This window comes from Helicoverpa armigera, chromosome 1 (assembly GCF_030705265.1).
Source record: "Helicoverpa armigera isolate CAAS_96S chromosome 1, ASM3070526v1, whole genome shotgun sequence".
In the NCBI taxonomy this organism is placed as follows: domain Eukaryota; kingdom Metazoa; phylum Arthropoda; class Insecta; order Lepidoptera; family Noctuidae; genus Helicoverpa; species Helicoverpa armigera.
The window spans coordinates 1,262,160-1,281,833 of NC_087120.1; the positions used below are offsets into that span (position 1 = coordinate 1,262,160).

Consider the following 19,674-nt stretch of genomic DNA (forward strand, 5'->3'; position numbering starts at 1 on the left):
CAGGCCGACTGAATTTGCATATTTTTGGCATGGACTTGATTGTTTCGACTACTTCATTCTATATTTACATATCTATAAAGATAGATCAGAAATTCGGTTTCAAAAAATCATGGCTTAATATTAAAAAAAATACATTTAAACGACGGATTACGTAGGTAATTGGTTGTAAATCAATTTAATGAGGCTTCTTGGCCTTCTCCTCCGCTAGGATATGGTATAATATTTTTCTTAAAACTTATTTCAAGAAATTCTTGAATTAGAGTCTAACAGCTCAATCATTACAGCCACAAAAGCATGGATGTCATAAATCAATCACAATCCGTTCTGAATGATTTCACGTAAGATTTACAGTCGAAACCGTGCTCACGCGCATTGCGCAATCGAACAAGCTAGAGCAATTGTTTTGGTAATGTGACAGGGTTGTTATGTGAAGATTTTGGTTTGTTTTAAGAAAAAAACCGCCAAGTGCGAGTCGGACTCGCGCACAAAGGGTTCCGTACCGATTTATAAAACAGACAAAAAATCACGTTTGTTGTATGGGATCCCCCCAAAATATTTATTCTATTCTAGTTTTCAGTAGGTATTTGTTGTTATAGCGGCAACAGAAATACTTCATCTGTGAAAATTTCAACTGTCTAACTATATCGGTTTATGAGATACAGCCTGGTGACAGACGAACGGACGGACAGAGGAGCGAAAACAATAGGGTCCCGTTTTACCCTTTGGGTACGGAACCCTAAAAAAAGAGCTCGTGGTTAAGTCAAATCCGCGCGGATAGATTGACCGTAAGGTTAAGCAACACTTGCCGCGGTCGTTCCGCGGCTGGGTGACCATCTTGTCATAAACAGGGAAGACTGTTTCGGATGGCACAATGGTGAATTAACCCTCGCATGATGACTTATCGATTTTAATATAATATCTATCTGTTGATTTGCTTACTACTTATCCATATCTCTAGGAACCGAATCTAAGCTCTCTCTAGAAACCTGAAAGCCATCGATTCGTCACCTTACAATTCACGTGTAGATATTATTGACCTCCACGTGATCCAATATTCGAGGGAGAAGCCTTCATTGTCAGAATTGAATATATCATTCAATCATACGCTTGTATTGCAAGACCTGTACAATAGCCGATAGCAAGGGATATCAATTTATTTGTATTACAAAAGCGTTGACATAATACATGAATAGAAGTTTCAATTTATAGGTGCTGGTATTGTAAGAGGACTCCTTTTTGTATGTGTCTGTAGCCTATAGGATCGAACACTTCTAAATCAATTTGAAAATGTATTTCCCAGATAAGGTGTTACTATCCCCGGGTGGCACAGGTAAAGTTTCATCCGGGTACGGGAAGAAATTTTCACGGGACGCAGATGGAACCACAAGAAAAAGCCAGTACCCACATAAAATTACACAAAACCAGCTAGGATGTCAAGTTCTCGAAGGCTTTCAATAACAAATCACGATATTATCGCATTATTATGTAAATTGACACTGTTTACGTAATTAAATAGAAGCGGATTGTTTGCTATTGTGAGTCAGATCGGTTTACACTGCGGTCATTATCACTTATCACACGTGTAACAAAATATTAAATTAGAAATCATGAAAACAGGTGAGCTTTACTTCTATACTAATATTATAAAGAGGAAAACTTTGTTTGTCTGTTTGTTTGTTTGGTTGTAATGGATAAACTCAAAAACTACTGGACCGATTTTAAATATTCATTCACCATTAGAAAGCTATATTATCTGCGAGTAACATAGGCTATATTTTATCCCGGTGCGGGCAGAAGCTCCCACGGGACGCGGGTGAAACCGCGGGAAAACGGCTAGTGTGTTTATAAATGTACGTGAAAATTGTGTTTGTACGCGTAAGCTCGTGAGCGGTCAGCAGTGGTCAAATTATCGTGTGATCAAAAGATAATTTGACCACTCTCACGCGGGCGCTGCGTGCGCTTAACGCTTTGTCACAACGGTTAGATCTGTTTCATTGCACTACGAATGAACTTACCAGAGCCGCATATGGTATGTTATCGATTGGATACAACTGAAATTTTATTTTATTTTTTGTATTAGTTTAGTTTTTTATGGTTAAGTATGTATTAAGTATTGTAAATGTTAAATAAGTGTATGTAAAAATAACTACGCTATTGCATTGGGTGGCACCTGTTAAAATAGTGTATGTTTGGTGGAAATAAATAAATAAATAAATAAATAATGTGCGTGTATATTTGCACACACACACAGCTCGTCCTCTTTCGTGAGACAAAACGTCTATACCGGGCGCAAGCACCGCTTGTACCAATAAAAACAAACTTCCAATTTGACAACTTTTACAGGTTAAAACTCCCTTTGTACTCTGCCTTTTACGTGTCTCATTTAGGAACAAAAACCAGTAAAATGTTTGTCAGACAAAAAGTCGGCGAAAACTTTTACAAACACGAAAAACCTTTTGCGACAAAAAAGTCGATGTCATACACACGCCGTTTTGAATCCGAGTCGAAAATTGAATTTAAACTTGTTACCTTTTAACTGGAGTTTGAATTGTTAGAAATTAAAAGGTGCCTGCAAACTGCAGTTGTTTGTGCTTACTGTTCCAAACCTCAGTGTTTACCCGCCCACGCCACCTGGATATTTGAACCGGTACGTATGTAACTATAGGGCAGTATGCACGTGCCCTGTATTTTGCCGTTTCACATTTTCTGGATTCGTTTTTTTTTCTTAACTAGCGACGGTGCAATGCTGATACTAAATTCAGTACAGAAAAAGAAAAATGTTGTTATACATACAAACCTTTCTCTTCGATCTCTCTATCTATTAAAAAAAACGCTTGAAAATCGGTTGCGTAGTTTTGAAGATTTAAGCGACTTTGTTTTATACTATGAAGTGACGAGATTCTGTCTAAGGTATCACCCGCGTCTATGGGGATTACTCTGATAAAAAGTAGCCTACACCCTTTCTCGATAAATGGGTGGCCTATTAAGTTCTCGATCGGGCCGTTCTTGCAAACAAACTAACCGTTCATAAAATAATATTAGCACAGATAATTTAATATATTATGTCGAACATAACGCGTAAATGTTACCCCGACGCCGGAGGTTACACCTGGGACAAGTCCGTATGAAAGAGCCGAAGTAAGGAGCAAAGTTGTCGGCCAGCGACAAGTCATTTGTCCCCGTGAGCCTCTGCGGCTCTGGTGATTGATGAACCCGCTTATCCGAAATTATAGCGATATTGAACATGTCCACGAGAAAATAATGATGTTATTAGGAACGATAGCTTACGGTAGAAGTAAAAGACTTCATATTTAAAGTGGGTTATCCACTTTAAATATGAAGTCTTTACTTACAGCTGTATGGGTCAATTTAAATAAGGTTAAGCAAAGCTTCGCGTCGTCGGTTTGTAGATGGATGACCATCACCTACGTCATAACATTTAAACATCTTTGGCAGTCGTTTTGTGCAGTTAGATAGCAGAAATCCAGCAACTGGTCTTGTTAAGGCATACCGGGTTGGCGTGATAACTGGTCTGAGAGGTCAGATAGGCAGCTGTTCCATGAAAATCAATATTACTCAGCTGCATCCAGTTAGACAGGCAGCGAACACCAATAAAATTGGGAACACGTTAGGCACACGAGGTTATAGAGGTTCTAAAATTGACAAAAACTGAAACCAAACATTACTTGACATGATGACGTGCGACAGAGTTCAACCAGGTTTATTTTTATACATAGCCTTTGACATGGCGCAAAAATAAAAACAAAAGGTAAGTAACAGACATTTCCTGAAATAGAATCGCTCGTTTTACGCTCATTTGCATAAAGAAAAATGTGATGTAAACTTTCGTTTGAAATGGCAACAAAATACGTCCTTGCAAAAATCATATTATCCGCCATAAAATGTAAATTACAACGTAGAGTTGAACTGGACATTATTAGGTATAGTGTTGTACTCGTGACCGGGATTTTACTTTGAAACCATCGATTTTACGGAACCGTGTTCAGGCACGATAAACTGGTGGCATCCCAGCTGTCATTTGAAAATCTTTGACAGTCGTTACGGGTAGTCAGAAGCCAGAAAATCTGACAAAAAATCCTATCAAGGGGTATGTATCCTAGGGTTGCCCAGGTAACTGGGTTGTGGGGATTAGATAGGCAGTCGCTTATTGTAAAAAGCTAGCCTCCTCAGCTGCATCCCTTAGACTGGAAGCTAGGCAGATAATAATGACTCGTGAACGGGATTTTACTATAATATTACTATACTATCGTTTTTAACAGAAAATCAAAAAATCGTTTGATACACGTGAATACCATCGTGTTCTGTTTATTAATACTCTATGTGTAGACTGGTGTTATTTATTACGTGTTTAGTTTAAACAACGAGATTTTTATGTAATAATTCATATCGATAAATCAAATATATAGAGGAATCTATTACTGTATTTATCGATGTGGGCAGATTTATTTTAAAATGTGATAAGTACGTTAGTTTCCAAGCTGTGGTTCTTATTTTTAGACTGTTGTATGTATAGAAATAGGAATAAAGGCAAATGTAGTGTAGTAGGTCAATTGAAGTGGGTCTACGAAACAGACATTCTTCGTGTAACATAATACCTTTCATTCTTTCAGACAACATCGTCTAGTCCTTAACTAAGCAATTAAACATAGCTCGTATCATGTCAAAACTTATATTCTACCATACAGTTCATACATGTCTGTGCAGGCAAAGGTCAGCATTCCTGAAACTATTGCTGTCTGTTCCGTAGCTATCTTATGAAAGCTGATTATAAAATAAATAAATATAGTTAATTTATAAATATAGTTAGTTGTATAAAGTTTTGTTGGACATTTTGTACTTTTTATGATATAATATGTACCTGTAAGTAATAATAAATAAATAAATAATAAGGACTTACCATCAGTGAGCAGTGGCTGCACGTCAGCGTCGGGGCGGCCGGCGGGACACAGCGGCAGAGCGGGCGACGACGATGCCGCCCCGCCCTCCGCTTCCACCTGCAAAACATCAACAATTAGTCAAACTGAATCATTCATACTAATATTGAAAAGCTGAAGAACGTTGTCAAGAAATTCCCTCATAAGAAGACACTCCTCGTTGCAGAATCAGTTTAGTTCTGTATGATAATAAATGAAAGTTGATCTACTTCATCATCATCATCTCAGTCATAGGAAGTCCACTGCTGAACATAGGCCTCCCCCTTAGATCTATACAGATACCTGTTGGAGGCGACCTGCATCCATCGACCTGATCTACATAGTAAGTAAATAACTACAAATGAAGCTTTTAAAATCAATGAAAATTATACTATTTATACGAAAGGTGTTGGTATTCACCGCACCTTTAAGTATCTAACAATAAATAGTCTTCACACGAAATAAATTGATGATTGAATGATTTGCGCAACACTACTTTTACCCGCAAACTCAAGTGCGGGTGACATAATACGTCAAACTGTAAACTGTCACCCGCTAGAATCCCGGCATGTCCCGTCACTAGTAGCGTGCGTGTCTATAAGTGCTCCGACCAGACATCCCTCGTTACCGATCGGTATTGGTTCAATAATGGCACGGTTGTGCAACCACGGCAATTTTCTTGTAAATAAACAATGAATCCGACTGTCTTGTGTTATTGTTCGCTTCAAGTGTAATTTTGCAAGGTATTATTTTGATTCTATACCAAAGAAATGATGGATGGATTGTGTGAAAGTCTACATGGCTAGAAAGAACGTTACTTGTGAAAGAGTTTAATAATTAAATATAAAATAGTATAATAATTAGAATGGATAATAATGGTTAAGACTAATATTTAGAGTAGAACTATTATTCTGTAATGATAATGTATTGTACCTTTATCTAATTAAGACTATAGCTTTGAGCTACAGACCCCGTCATTGACACGATCTTAATAATAAATGTAAGTACCTTGTAGATACACGACATATATGTATGTCTTGTAATGATATCTCTTTTCTAAGAACTAAATAGATAGGTACATAGCCCTAATTAGTGTTATTATAATAAACATTACAATACAAATACGAATGATGTCACTATTTCGAAAATGATCATCTGCCTAGCCTTTTCCTAAGTACGTTGGGGTCGGCTTCCAATATAATTGAATGCAGCTGAGTGCTAGTGTAAGACAAGGAACGACTGCCTATCTAACCTTCTCAACCCATTCTTTCTACCTAAGCGATATCAAAACTTAAAAAGCGACATCCCGAGTTTCGGCAGCAAGCGTATCAAATCGCGCAAACTGCCGCAACATATCATATACGCGAAATAACAGCTATCTTAAACTAAAAACAAAGTTCAATAAAAAAAAAAAAAAAAAACCTTCTCAACCCAGTTACCCGGGCAACCAAATACCACAGAGTCAGAATGGTTGTCACATGGCTTCTGACTGCTCGTAACGACTGCTAAAGACCTACAGGGATCCACAACATACGTTGTTATAATAATAGACATAACAAAACAAAGTCAAAACATGACGCTATTGCGAAAATAGTATTTAATATGAAAACGAACAATCACAACATAAAAGCTTCGTCAAACGCGAATCCTGATTCGGTAACCAAAACAGTTCCAAAAGGATCTTTACTTCATTTAAAAAAACCGGTCAAGTGCGAGTCGGACTCGGGCGCAAAGGGTTCCGTGCAATCTATACTAATAGGTATTATAAAGAGGAAAAGTTCGATTGCTTGTTTCTTTGTTCTAGTAATATTATACAGAGGAAAGGTTTGATTGCTGGTTTCTTTGTTCCCAAAAGGCTGCAAAACTGCTGTACTGATATGAGTAATTCTTTCACTGCTCGAAATCTACACTATGCTGGAAAATGGACTATGTTTTATCCGGGTACGGCTATGTTAGGGTCGGCTTTCAGTGTCGTGGGTAAATAACCGCGAGTTCTTCACGAACTGTCTATAATAATATTATAAAGAAGAAAAATTTGTTTGTTTGGTTGTAATGGATAAACTCAAAAACTACTGGACCGATTTTAAATATTCTTTTACCATTAGAAAGCTATATTATCTGCGAGTAACATAGGCTATATTTTATCCGCGGGCAGTAGCTCCCACGGGACGCGGGTGAAACCGTGGGAAAACGGCTAGTACACAATATAGAACCATAAAAATAAAACAGAATTTGTTTTTTCGGCGTTTCATTTCACGCAGCCCCGGTGGGCCCCCAACGGGACACAATTTAACTTTTTCCGAGGCGCACCGATTAGGGCCCAGACGGAGGGCCCTTCAGCGACTCAAAATATTAACTGAAACTGTATTTATTGCATTCATTTCTTTGCGTTGATTTAAACCGAGGGCGATGGCATTTATTTTTGGTTACGGTTAGGAGAAGTATGTGTATTTTTTGTTTATAAATAAGAGGTTATATAGATACAAAAAAAAAAACAATCTTATACTATAATAAAGCTGAAAAGCTTGTTTGTTTGCCTTAACACGTGAGTCTCAGAAACCACTTACATCCACCAAAATAAGTAGACATTCTAGGTTTTCCCTAATTATTCAAAGAAATTGAGTTCATAAAAATTTCATGCTTGGAGACCAAAATTGTCTGATGTTGATGACACATTCAAACTATGCCTTGAGACAATCGATGATAGTATCAGTAATAAACCTCATTTTCTACCCATAAAAGAATCTAAATATGCCAGAAAAATGCTCACCTGGTAAATCATTATCGTCTCAATCACAGGTCTACAAATGACCAATGCGTCTCCCATTAAGAAAAAACCGGTTTCAAGCAGCCTGCCTGGGTCCCGCGCCTACTCGCGATCCTTCCCAGGTCTTGGGACTACACCACTCTTTCACCAGATTGATATTGTTCAACGAGATATTGATATGGGGGTCGACGCCGTCCCCGACAGTCGACAGAACTAGGTTCATAACCTGTGCGGACACGGCTCGTAATGTCCCCCCGCGATATCATCAAATTACTGACAAGATCCGCAGAAATAAGCACACCCACAGAACATAATAAACACATTGCAAAATCATTCCTAACAACAACAGTAACTTTTCGGACACTACCTTAGCGCACTTCTTATAAGGAACGAAATCCATATCCAAAGTTCTTTTCGGAGACTTCTATTCTATTCTATTCGTGGTTAATGTAAATATTTTGCTTTCATGGTGTTGTCACATGTCAGTACTTCGATTCTTCGATTCTCTGTGACACCCAATATGGCTGTTCTGTGCCTACCAAGGAGTTCGTCGTAATTGCAACAAACTGCTTGCTAGCAATATTAAGTTCAGTAACTTCGTTATACATATGGATAGTTCTCGAATCATATCTAAAGTAACACGTAAAATATGTATGTCTGTTTGTTTTAGAGTAAAGTTTGACAGGTAGGTAGAAAAAAAAACTCACGATAGCAATGTCGCGGGGATGTGTTCATGTGTAATTCGGTCTGTTTGTTTGCACCCTCAGGGTCCGTAACTATTGAACCGATTTAAAAAAAACTTTCACAGTCAAAAAGCTACTCAAGTAACATAGGCTATATTTTATCCCGGTACGCGCAGTAGTCCCCACGATACGTAGATCAAACGGCTAGTTATTATATAAAAACACAAGGCCATCCGAATGATGCACTAGTGTAGCCTCCTAACTGTGTCTCACATTACAAGGCGCATCTCAGCTTACAATATCAGACCGCAAACATTGAATCGACAAATTCGTAATAACTTAACCAAGTAGGTACGATCAGCAACATGATAATAGAGTGATGTCATAACGCAAAATCTCCTAAGAAAGTAGCGCGCCAAAATGCGGGTGTTTCGGGGAACGAGGAACGTTACGAGCTCCGTCCTTGCACGACATCTATGGAACCCACTTCAAAATAAAATCAACCAAGACTAATTTTAAACAGATTGTTTTTGATTTGACACAAACCGAACGTCTCGTTAGTTCTAGTAACTGATCAAGTCTACCATACGTTACTTGAACTTCAAGAAGGAGCCAGACCCATCTTCCGTATCGCATATTCGCTATTTTTCCTCTCTCAGTGATGTAACCAAAAAACCATCATGTCAGTGCAAACAAAGTTAACAATATAATTGTTAAAAATGGCGAGAAGCTCAAAATTTCTTATATCTACATAGTCAGCAGCAGCCAAATCGCTCTAAATGTTTTTTACAATATTGTCGCACCCGAATTGAGAACCACCATTTTGAGAAGTTGGTTAATAAAAATAGAATTCATCCTTGATTTCACAGAGCAATCAGCCGGCATGTAATCTTGCAGTCCATCTCGTTAATTTCAGGAAATTGTTTGAGAACGAGTGCTATCACTTGGCAAGCGATTTTCTCATTTAACATTATATAATTAAGATCGGTTTTTGAATAGCAAAGAACGAGAATTGTGCTTTTAGATGAATGTTATGTTTAATTATGGATTTGGCAAAGATTATGTCGCCGAATTCCGTTCAATAGAAATGTTGTTAAATCATTTATGTCTGGTGCTTTTGAAATTAACTTTTACTTGTTCCTTGTTTAGATACTAGCCATTTTCAAGCGGTTTTACCCGCGTCCCATGGGGACTACTGCCTGTAACGGGACTAAATATAGCCTAGATCGACATTTACGTGCTCTCTGATGCATCAATGCGGTGAATCAATCACCAACCAGACTACGAGCTGCTTTGTGAAAGTTTTGGAAAACCCACAATTCTATTTCGGTCCGAATCGGGAATCGAACCCGAGACCTCGGGCACAGCAGCCGCGCTTGCGACCACTAGACCATCGAGGCAGTCTGAAAGCAGCAAAAAGACTATAAACTTTCCAACAGTGAAAGAATTTTTCTAATCGGTTCAGTAGTTTCGGAGCCTTTAAGGTACAAACATAAAATAAAAAAATGTTTCCTCTTTATTATGTTAGTGTAGATGAACTCGAAAGCTTTCAAGTGTTGTTTTATTACTTCTCAACTTAAAGTAGTACACCCATTTTTACACCGTTTGTTGTGGACTAAGTTAGAAACAAAAGAGGGAAGTTAGTCAAAGGATCGTATTCCTGGATCCTTGATATAGGTCACAGTGCATACTTTATAAATAGAAGCTTGGAACTGAGTGAGTGAGTGAGCGCAATGAACTGAGCTCGGAAGATTGTGTGACAATCTAGTAAAGTTACGTTATAGTACCTACATGCTGCAGACGAAACAGATCATCACAAATCATTAGTGCTAAATCTTATGTAAAAAACAAAAAAAATACCTAGACCCAAAGTATCAAAACTGCCCATTTAAATGTACCACTGTTATTCATCATCATTAACATCTAAGTACTTATAAGCCATAACTTAAAGAACAACTCATCATTAGGTACTACTTGAAAAACATCAGCCACTTTTCTCGTGGAACCTTAGGAACCTTTACATCAAAGCCTCAATTAGCATACTTGCCGAGAGGCAGCCCATCATGAAATATTCATCAGATAAGTTGTCGCCAACTTGGAGTCAGTTCGTAGCTGCGGCTTCAGCGGCTTCCCTGCCCAATTTTGATAGCTTAGACTGAGGAAATTTGCTAAACGGTAGCCGTCTTACCACAAAAACTTTTAAACGTCAGTTTATGCCTTGTCTAAAAAAATGTCAAATTATGACGTTGACATATGGTTCATTTTGCAGCCAAAATTTTATTAGACAACTGTAAAACAGGGTTTAAAGTTTCTGTAGTAAGGCCCTTAATGTTTTATTTGTTGTGTGCCTTACTTGTGTATAAAGGTACGTTTTAAATGCTAGCTGCCGACTGCAACTGCCAACCGCACTGCCATGAATACATGAAAACAATTGATATCTAAGGGCGACTGCACGTGCTGCTGCCGCTTCGATCCAATAAGGTTTCATGTAATTGTACTTCATGTAGCGCGTATCCCGATCGGTACCGGGATATCAGAAATATTTTAAAATCGAAAAACTTTAACTTTGCTTTATATTCTATCTACCTACATCGAACTTATCTACATAGTTGTTCAGCCAGGAATAAAACGTATCGACCATGAAGTTTCTAACTGCTCTACATCACATACAAACTGGTACTGCAGCTGCGGCCGATTTAATACGGTCGCAGCATGAGCGGTCGGTAGTTGCAGTCAGCAGTTGACATTTTAAAGCTACAGGCATGTTCGCTTTGTATGCGTAAGCACGAGAGCGCTCGGTAGTGGCCGAGTCCCCCAGTAATGCAAAGACAAATATGCGTGTATTACACACACAAGTATTTCTCATCCGCTATCGTGAAATATCCTATACCTAAGTGTAAAACCAAGTATTTCATTCGCAGTTATTAAGAATAAGTCAATAAGCTTGTTTTAAGCTTACAAAGCACATATTTTAGCCAACAGTTACCAATTTGCCCACAAATTGTTTACGAAACATTGATTTATGACGAAGCTTAAGTCCTGAAGCCAGGGGTACCGTAAATCAGAGGCTAAATAACCTTTGTCTGAATGTTTTTTTGTTCCAGAGGTCATTTGGAACCTTGAGATTACCGAGAGAGGTAAGGTCAGGCTTATATTAAGGAATTGTACTTAGCTATGTGAAATATATTAGTGCGGGTCCTGACCGCCTGATGTAAGCTGAACTATGCTTAATATACGTGTCAGAGGTCTGCTTCAAATAGCTGAATGATAATTTTATTGTTGAATTAGTCCGTGTTTTTATATTTTTATAGATAAAGTAGATTTCTAACTAGTCTAAAAACCACAAATGCTATCTTTTTGTCATCATCTGCCTAGCCTTTCGGAATTACGTTGGGGTCAGCTTCCAGTCTAACCTTCTAAACTGAGTTCCAGCGTTTTACTAGGAGCGACTGCCTATCTGACCTCTTCAACCCAGTTACGTTCAGCAGTGGACGTCGGTATGGCTGAGATGATGATGATGATGACCCGGGCAACCCAATACTTCTTTACAGGACTGGCTATTAAGCTTTCTAGCTTCTGAGTCCCCGTGAATAATGCCAAAGATGTTCAAATGACAGTCGGGACCGACCACGCCAAGCGTTGCTTAACCTTATGACCGATCGAACTTAGACATACCCACGATCTCTTCATTATGTAACCTTTTTGTAATAGCATACAAAAGTATGAAATGCAAATAAAGGCTTAAGATATCGAGTATCATTAATACCAGGTGGTATTAGGGGAGACCGGGGTTGGTTGACTATAGGGGTAGGTTGACTAACTAGCAAAAACTCGTCCAACGCAATAGCCGTTCCTTCTCTCAAACGACGTGCGTGCGCGACGCCGCGTTCCCGGTGACTGAGCGGGGGGAGGTGTCGAACGTTCGTATCTCACTGGTTAGCTCAAGGCTATTGCGTTGGACGAGTTTTTGCTAGTTAGTCAACCTACCCCTATAGTCAACCAACCCCGGTCTCCCCTACCAGGTGGGGTGCTTGCAACGTTGTGCTTCTATTTCATTAAGATTGATTAACGAGGCTCTGTGTAACACCCAGGCTTAGCTTAGCCTACCTTAATGTGTTTTAGTTACATTGTTTTTGTTTACTACCAGATTTAGATCTACTATGTTACTGGTAGAAAGTTTATCCTCTATCAAAGTTTGATATCCTTTCATCGCCATTACACCTACTAACATTGTTAATGAGCTTAGTACTGCTATCTGCTAAAACAACTGAACCGATTTAAAAGTACATATAGGTACAGCTAGTCAAGAGCTTGACAAAGGACATAGGTTATTTTTATCGGCGCGAAATCTTATAGTATCGTACTCCGAAGACTGGCCGTATTCATACGTTGTTTGGCAATGCTGATTCTTTTGACAATTAATAGGCGCGATCAAGCGAAGTGTTAAGTAAACAGAATCATATTTATCCTTATTCCTTAAGGTTTTGAATGCTTACTCCCGACTGCAACTGTATTAAATTGGTCGCTGCACTGGTTTGTATGTATGAGAAGATAAAACCGTTTTGGAAGCGGCAGTAGCACGTGCAGCATTTCTACTGATTTCGAAGTACAGTTGCAGTTTCAGTCGGCAGCTAGTGCTAGTGCTTTCAAAACGAATCTTAACTGTCACAGATAAGAAGCTAAGTCTACAAAGTTAACAGATAAATGTCCAACAATATTGTGAACAGAAATGTTCGCCAACGGTAAACTTTGCAGTTGGAGCGATTTAGCTCGCGGATAGCTTTTATAGCTTGGTAGCCATCTTTTGTGGATTTTGCATTGATTACACGAACCTTACCAGATACCAACAGGTATCTGTGGAGATTTAAGGGGGAGGCCTATGTTCAGCAGTGGCCGTCCTATGGCTGAGATGATGATGATGATGATGATGACACGAACCTTCACTTGTTAGACTATTCACTATTTAAAGGCGAACGAGACCTATGTGACTAAAATATTTCTTTTGGTCTACTCACTTTAGCAAACAGTATGAAATGGCTTCCGAACATTTATGGCCTTACTACAAAAAACTTAAACATCTGTTAAACACTAATCTAAAATAAATATGGCTGCAAAACGGACCTTATTTCAACGTCATAATCTGTCATTTTTTAGACAAGTGTTCAACAGACGTTTAAAAGTTTTTGTGGTACGACGGTTATTTTCTAAAATTCCCGCGAAATTGCAACCTTCGTTTGCGAACACTAGGATATCTGGACAAGTGGACAAATGTACGTGAATAATTTGGGTGTTGTCTTGCCTTATCTATGCAGATTTTCTGAACATAGCCAGAACTGGCTTACCTAAGGCATAGTATTGTAATCAAGTCTGCATTGTAACATAGGCATTTAAGATTTGCTTTCATTTTGAAACAGAGTCAAAAGGGAATTTATCAATTTAGAAAAACATCTGAAATATTCATGGTCGCAAGCCTAAAAAAATAAGATCAGGATGAATAAAATATGATGCTATTTTCTCCAATCTAAGAGACCTTGTGCACACTGGAGACTTAATTGTCGGCCGATAGTTGGCACAATGGTTGGTTAACGGACAGTTTATCTATAGAAGGTAATCTATCTATTTATATTAAGGTAATCTAAATAGATAGATTACTGTTATCTAATAATATATTAATATATAATATAAATAAATGAATCCTTTTATCCCTTGGTCACGCCATCACGCGTAAACGGCTGGACCGATTAAGCTGAAAATTAGAAGGAGGCAGCTTAGACCCGGGAGAAGTATTATAGTTTTCGCCACCATCCGGCTACGGAAAGCAGTTATCTCGGAACGCGGGTGAAACCGTGGGCGGAAGCTAGTCGAGAATACAGTAAATAATTTAAGTCGTTCTAGTACCTTTATTCTAATGTGCGTTACCAATCATCTCGATACTTTAACTATCGGTCGACTAAAAGTTTGCAGTCTGTGAGTCCCTAAAAGTTATTTTTAATATTTAAAGAGTGCTAGATAAGGGTTTGAATTCAGTAAAAGGTATGAATTTAACATTTGTGCACATTCAGCTGAGGTCCAGGCTTACGTGTCCTTTGATAACAATTGCTTTACTCCATGGAGAACAAAATGACTAGCCGAGGTGCCATAACGGAAAATCGCCTAAGAAAGTAGCGCGCCAAAACGAGACTGATACTGTTTTCGCCCTTCTTTAAACCCAATTAATGTAGTAATTCCAAAAATCATTGACAGATCCCAAAGAACCCAAACGTCTAGTTAGTTCACTGTAAATGATTCGTTGTGGTCATGCCCACCGTACGTATTTGAGCTAGAAGAAGGCGCCTGACCTACCTGCGTTATGGCATCTCCGCTCATCTTTTCTTACTCTGTGTCTTTCTCTTATTGGTCTCCGTGGAGAGGGCTTAAAAGTCAATATCAAATTCTGGGAGTCCATTGACATTTCGAATTGTATCAATCAGCAGAAATTCTGAAATTCTAACTCTTTTGTTTTTTCCCCTGCTTCAGTGGTACGGTTTGATTTGTTACTGGTTGAACTTTCCGTTCTGAATGGCTGGTTGTGGCAACCAAGTGATAAATAATTTGAGACGCAAACTCCTAATGAGGAGGTATCTCTCAGACTCGGAATTTTATACTTTATCTTGGCTCGTCTACTCTGCAGTTTCGTTTTTGAAGTATTATTTTTCAAAACTTGCCAGCCTGGGTTCTAGTAAAAGTGAATTACAAAGCGAATAGCATACTGTTTTTTAACTGCAATAATTTGACTAAATGAATAAAGTTAGTAATTTGGTTAACGTTTTAATGAAATAACACGAATTTTCTCCGAATCAGTTCAAAAGGTCAATTTTTCATTTTAATTTTAACGGCGAATTTAATTTGAACATTTCATTAAAATTTAATTCATGTGGTAAGCTGCAATTACGTATTCTAATAAAGTTATCCAACAGTAGGGTTTTATTAACTGGAGGCAAAATATTATTATGATTGGAAGTCAAGAATGCGAACATTCCGACCTTGTTGGTTTAAAAGGTAAAAAAATTAGCCTCGAGGGGAAAATGAGGAAGAATTTTGTGGTAACAGGAATAATAAATTTGTGCTAAAGTTATGTAGGCGGTGCCTGGTAAACAGAGTTTGAGGATATTTTAGAAGTATTGTCAAGTCACGCGTTTAAATGCAATTTCATGAACATTTGGGCTCGGGTCATGATTGTTTGTTGTTTTTCACGACCTCGATGGCGCAATGGTCACCATGCCGTACTGCCGAATCTGAGGTCCCTGGTTCGATTCCCAGTTCAGACGACATTTGTGTGATGAGCGTACTTGTTGGTCGTGGTCTGGGTGTGACAATATGTAAGTATATGTATAACTATATGTAGTTTATCAGTTGTGTTAGCACCCATAACACAAGTTAATTAATAACTTAGCATGGGGCTTACTGAGGTGTCCCGACATTATTTATAATTCATGAGTAAACTTTTTGAAATAAGTAAACATTTACCATTTACTGTCAACAGCGATTGAAACAATTTTTTACGCTTTTTAGTTTTAGGATTATACTGGGATAGTTATATAGCAAATGTTTGTACTATCTTAAATATTTATTTATTTTTAATTAAGATATTTACAATACATATTTACAATAAAAATCAAAAACTATCCTAGTAAAACAAACAACTAAAAAGCGTCGAAAAATTCGTCCCCATCGCTGTCAACTGGGAGCGTGCCCAAGAGGCTGGCAGCATTACCTCGTTGGATCGCCATGCTGATTCTTTGTCCGAGGTAATAGCCAGCCAATAATAATAAAATAGTAATCTGGTCACGAGAAGCGTCAACCAGCCGCCTAGAAAGATCTTTAAATAGAATGTGGGCATTCGGACAACTTCTCTATAAAAAAAACATTAAAATAATGCATCTTAAATATTTATTTTACCAATATTTATTTAAATATCATGCATAAGCTTTTTTTTTCTTTGTACATTAAAACCTTTGAAGCCGACTGAAACGATATGAAAAACTTAATCGCTGTTCGGAAGCTACTTAAACATGATCTTCGAGTGACAAAGGCTATTACTATGTCCGAACAAGTGAGAAACTGCGGTAAACTGGCTGATATTCAGAGTTGAACTCTTGTAAAACTGTAACAATTTTGTAAAAATATTTTTTAAGGAAATCGTGATTACAATGAAAGTTTTCAGTCGATTTGATACCGGCTAAATACTGTATCCTGATTTATGAGCCCGATTGAACTATCGGCTGACTAAAAGTTTGCAGTATGCTTTGTGTGGTAGGTGCTAGACTGATTTTCATCGTTGAGTTTTGAAAGAACTGTAACTCTTAATAGTCTTATAGTCATATAACGACCTCATGATGTCCAGCTCACCCACTCGGCTGTACCGTCCACGTCGCTAATTACATCCAATCACGAACAAACGTTATTTATTATTCATTTGTACAACAAATTGCTAACGGCCCTACTTTGTAATTACACGAGTTTTAGAATCCACGGGTTTTCGGAGGCGGGGAATAATTTTCATGTTTACTATCCATCCCCTGCTTCGCGCGGTATATCAGTATTTCCCCACAATTTAAAAGATGTTATTATTATACATATAAACCTTCCGCTTCAATCACTCTATCTATAAAAAACCGCATGAAAGATTTTAAAAGTACAAAGGGATAGAGGGACAGAGAAAGCAACTTTGTTTTATACGATATAGTGATGTCGAAGCCCAGTAAAGAACCTACCTCTCAAGTATAACTGTGGGTTCGTTTCCAGGTCAGGCAAGTACCAATGCAACTTTTATTTGGACATCTTTGGCAGTCGTTACTGGTAGTTAAAGGCTGGAATGTGTGACCAGTCTTGCCTGGGTTGATAAGATTAGTAAGGCAGTCGCTTTTTATGAAAAAAATGTACTCAGCTGCATCTGGTTAAAAAGGATGCCGACCCCCACATTGTAGTTGGTAAAAGGCTAGGCTTCATATCACCTGCCTAGCCTTGTGGTGTCGTTTCGTTATAAGTTCGGACGCAGAGGTTACCTTGAGACTGAGTGAGGGTCTCCACAGGTCTGCGGGTCGTGAATATAGACCCCCATTAATTCCCTTCTACACAAAGCCTATTAAGGTTTCATTGCAATTATTTTACTTTGGTAGCTAAGAGAGCCAGACATAACACACTGCAGAGTTTTAGTCAGCCAATAGTTCTTTTAGGCTCATACATCAGTATGAGGATTACCTACAAGGTAGTACACACATTACAAAGATCAGGTATTTAATCGATATCAGACTGACTAAATTACTTTGATTGGAATCAAGTTTTTTTCAACCATCGGGTCAACGGTTTTCGGACTGTTTAGTCTGCACTGTGCGGCTACTTTTAAGTCAACTAATACAGTAGCAACCCTTTTTAAGTTCAGTTACAAATCGGTCTCACATCTTGATTTTCATAGTTGTAATAAATCTTAAACAACCACAAAAGATTTCATTATTAGATAAATGAAACGTGCCAAACACGTACCGAGATCCTTTCTTACCTATATTTATCTTATTTTTTATATAAAGCGAAATGGGAAAGGATCAAAGTTTATTTTATGATGATGTGAACGTTTATGTAATGGAGTGCTATTTATCAAGATAGAAGTCACGTACAATGAAACGTATGCGACCATTCAACTCATTCCTGAGTGGGTGGAATGGCTTTTCATCAACGAATTTACAAAGGGTAGCAACTTGGTAGCAACACATGTCATGGGTGACGTCATAACATTCCGTAGTGATAAGTGCGGTGAACAATGAGGTTACGTCCTCTGATATGGGTGACATTTGAACATTTATTGTTTTACGTGAGACAGAAATAGGTGCGTGAAAATTAACAGCATTTTTATGCTAGCAGGCTTTCATTGAGTTCTTAAGCGAGGCGTCGCACTTTATGTACGGGCCTACCACAATGACAGGCATGGATTTTTTACCGTTCAGAATGCGTCGCGCGTATAAACGACGAGCGTTTACGCGCGACAAAATCTATTGTGAAAACGCTCTAAGCTTCATGGTAACAACAAACAATAAGTTTAATCAGTGGATAAAAATAGCCACATAGCTAACATATTGTAACTTAAACCATTTGTTACATAATCCTTAGTGACCACTACGAGCTTTTGTGTTACCGTTTGACAATCACGAGTAGGCGGCCCACATTGTTTCACTCGTATTTATCCAAAATATATTATTCTGTTTGACGATCGGATGCCGCAAACCAAGTGTTTTCATTTCTGTTGTTGTTCTATTGTTGTTGGCGAACTTTTGTGCTGTTTCTATTCAACCAACTGTTGGTTGTTTGTTCGAGTTCATTCTAAATGTTGTTCTAAGGAGGTCGTCTGGAAAAGGCTTTATTTGCACGTTAAAAAGCGATGTAGTTTGTGTTAAAACTAATCAAGAAGAACGTGCAATGTTAATCTATAGTAATATGATAAAAAATAAACATGTTTTCTTTGTTTGTACCCTAAGGGCTCCGAAACCAACGAACCTATTCGGAAAATTCGTGTTACACGATTCCCAAGTAACATAGGCCATATTTTAGCCCGGTATGGGTAGTAGGTAGTTCTCAGGGAACGCGGGTGACACCGTGGAGAAACGGCTAGTACATTATATTCTTAGAGTAAGTCTGTTCGCTCCTCATTTCCGATCCAATCAGACGACTCAGAGCAACACAATAGGGATCAGCCATCGGCCGCCTACTGCTGTCAGCTTAATTCACTGTTTACGTCTATTTTTGGATATTTTCTAACTTTTATGTCTCGTATTGCAGAAAAACTAATCGATTATGTAGTAAGTACATACATGTAGTACTAGACCAAAAGGCTGGCTATTACCTCGGACAAAGGATCAGCATGGCGATCCGACGAGGTAATGCTGTCAGCCTCTTGGTCACGCTCCCAGTCGACAGCAATGCAGATGAATTGTTTGATGCCTTTTGGTTTTAGGTTTGATAATAGAATAGTTTTTAAGTAAATGTAAATATAAAATGTAGTACAAATAAATTAAAATATGGCCTATGTTACTCGGGAAGAGTGCAGCTTTCCAACAGTGAAAGAGTTTTAGTATTAGTTTTAGTACTGAAAAGGAACCATGTGACATCACAAGAAATTCCTTAGTACCAAATGCCAATAGTACCAAATCCCTTAGTACCAAATGTCAAAAGTGCCGTTAGTACCAAATCTCTTAGTACCAAATGTCAATCTTTTATCATAGGAACATTTTCAGGTATAATTTCTCCCGGTGGTAAGTAA

The 19,674-nt window shown here is 38.2% G+C and overlaps 1 protein-coding gene across 3 annotated transcripts in view; it reads right to left on the bottom strand.

Annotated features, from left to right (window-relative positions):
- Positions 1–19,674, bottom strand: part of LOC110379459 (uncharacterized protein) — a 290,441-nt gene that overhangs the window by 142,018 nt on the left and 128,749 nt on the right. For all 3 annotated transcript variants that reach the window (XR_010276506.1, XM_064034719.1, XM_064034736.1), the window contains one exon: positions 4,919–5,015. Coding sequence is in view for 2 of the 3 variants with exons in the window: in XM_064034719.1 (XP_063890789.1) it covers positions 4,919–5,015 (97 nt within the window). In the remaining variant the exon portion in view is untranslated. The remainder of the gene's footprint in view (positions 1–4,918; positions 5,016–19,674) is intronic.